Source organism: Phaseolus vulgaris, chromosome 11 (genome assembly GCF_000499845.2).
Source record: "Phaseolus vulgaris cultivar G19833 chromosome 11, P. vulgaris v2.0, whole genome shotgun sequence".
Taxonomy (NCBI): domain Eukaryota; kingdom Viridiplantae; phylum Streptophyta; class Magnoliopsida; order Fabales; family Fabaceae; genus Phaseolus; species Phaseolus vulgaris.
Window position 1 is genome coordinate 27072638 of NC_023749.2, and position 2046 is coordinate 27074683.

General features: G+C 52.2%; 1 protein-coding gene across 1 annotated transcript; it reads right to left on the reverse strand.

The window, feature by feature from the left end:
• Positions 1-264: 264 nt before the first annotated feature.
• LOC137838376 (protein TRACHEARY ELEMENT DIFFERENTIATION-RELATED 7A-like) lies at positions 265-858 on the reverse strand. The gene has a single exon (XM_068647623.1). It carries the CDS (start codon positions 856-858, stop codon positions 265-267), a length of 594 nt encoding a protein of 197 aa, XP_068503724.1.
• Positions 859-2046: the final 1188 nt, after the last annotated feature.

The window sequence follows — 2046 nt, forward strand, 5'->3', positions numbered from 1 at the left end:
GTGTAGACGTTTGCAGGCTTCTACGTTAAGTTCCCTAGCACTCCTCAGAGAGGCCTTATAGACTTCTTCTTGGCATGCCCAGCCTTAGGATAGGCTCTCCTTCTCCTCCTTCAGGGTAGCCACTTCCTGTTGAAGGGCTTGGAGAGCGCTTATCTCTTTAGTTTTGGCCCTGGCCTGAGCACGCCAGTCAAGGGCGATGGCCAAGAAGGCCCCCAAATAATAAGGCATGCCTTCACTTCTTTCACTGGGGGAGCCTCCCGGCGATTAGCCCCCTTTAAACCCCCTCATCAGTTGAATAATTGGAGGGGGAATAGCGATGATTTCCGGGCCGGCGGGGGCAGATGCAGAAGCGGCAGGCGCCTTAGTTGGTGGTGGAGGCGGCAATGGCTCAGTTCCACCGCCCCTTTCTTGGACTGTTGGCGGTGGCGGTGGGGATGTGGCATGAGGTGGACTATCCCTAAAAGACCCACCACCATGGGGGGAAGTGGGTGGTGGGGTGAAGGCCCTAGCAACCCTCCTCCTCTTGAAGACTAGCCCTTCACCGGAGTCTTCATCATCGGACGGTTTCTCCAACACCCTTTTTCCTTTGTCTCGGGGGGCTAGAACAGGGGATGAAGCCACAGCTAGGGGAACTGCGGCGTCGGGAGGAGGCGAGTTTGGTGTTAGCAACGTATGGGGACTTTGTGGTGGTGAAGATGGGCCTAGTGGGCTTTCGGAAGAAGTCGGTGTTTGAGAGGTCAATGGAGGAGGAAGGTTTGGTTCGGAGGTGGGAGTACTGGAGACACCAGCCTTTGTGGGCGTCGCAGCGAGACGTACTCTCAAGGACCTGGCCAGCTCCATCCTTGTTGCAGAATCCATCACCGATGCTACACCAGATAAATCAGAAAACAGATATTAGAGCCAATGCCAAGTCAAGGAGGAAGCATCAGGCACACAGCTAAACACAGAAATTGGGAGTTAGAACTTGAGCTCAAGACCAATTACAGGGTGTCAACTCCGCCACTGGCGCAGATTCGCAGATCAACAATGCATATAGATAAATGAAAATTAAAATAGATAAACAGGACACTCAGCAATGAAGGAAGCATGTTGAGAAGACAAGCATCATACGCATGAACCGGTGAAAGCACAGTTAAAAGAGGAAAGAACGAAGAGGAGCAAGGAGCGAGTCTCCCTACCAAAGTAAGAGGAGAGGGTGTGCGCGTTGAACTCGCAAGCTATGAGTTTCAGCGTATCAAAGATGTACTGCCCTGGTAGTCGAGAGTAATGACGTGGCGTCGAGCTATGATATAGGCGTGTTGGATAGGACACCTGGTTGGCAGAAGGGAAGGAGGTCGGGGGGTTTGCGTAGTCGCCAGTTATTAAGTTGGCATGCTCCGATCTCCATCATACCTGTACTGGCGGTCACCGAGTTGAAGATGAAGTCGCCAGATATGAACCCAGGCGACCCAGTGATTAGAGATCGCCGAAACAAGGACATCACCGAAGATGAAGGCAGATGGTCATTTCCCAACTGACCAGAGGGTGAAGCTCGGGTGATAGCACACTTGAACATACATGGTGAAACAGGTGGTGCAGATCATGAAGGCGGCCGGCGAGACCACAGGGAAGGTGTGTACGAAGGCACCCGAACTCGTCATCCAGAAGAGATCACGCTCCAAGGCAACTATGCACTGAATAGTATCATGCATAAGTAACTTAGCCAAAGAAGAGTCAGAAGTAGCGCCCAAGTCAAGGATGCTCCAGATGATGGCACGTGTACAGCTGGATGCGAGCCACGTGTCCAGATGTGTAACTGCCAGGAGAGAGAAAGTACCCAGGTATATAAGAGTTCCCAACGAACTTCTGAGGTACGCACGTTCCAATTGTTTCTTTACGCTTGCGAGTCTTGAGTACACTGAGAGAGAACTGGTCACGGTTCCTTAGAATTCTTGAGTCTTACTCTTGAGTAATTGGTGGTTCAGTCGTTGACTTGGGCGTCGGAGCGCGATCGGCCGCAGCGACGCCGTTTCGTCTTTTGCAGGTTCTTGAGGTGGATCGTGGTGA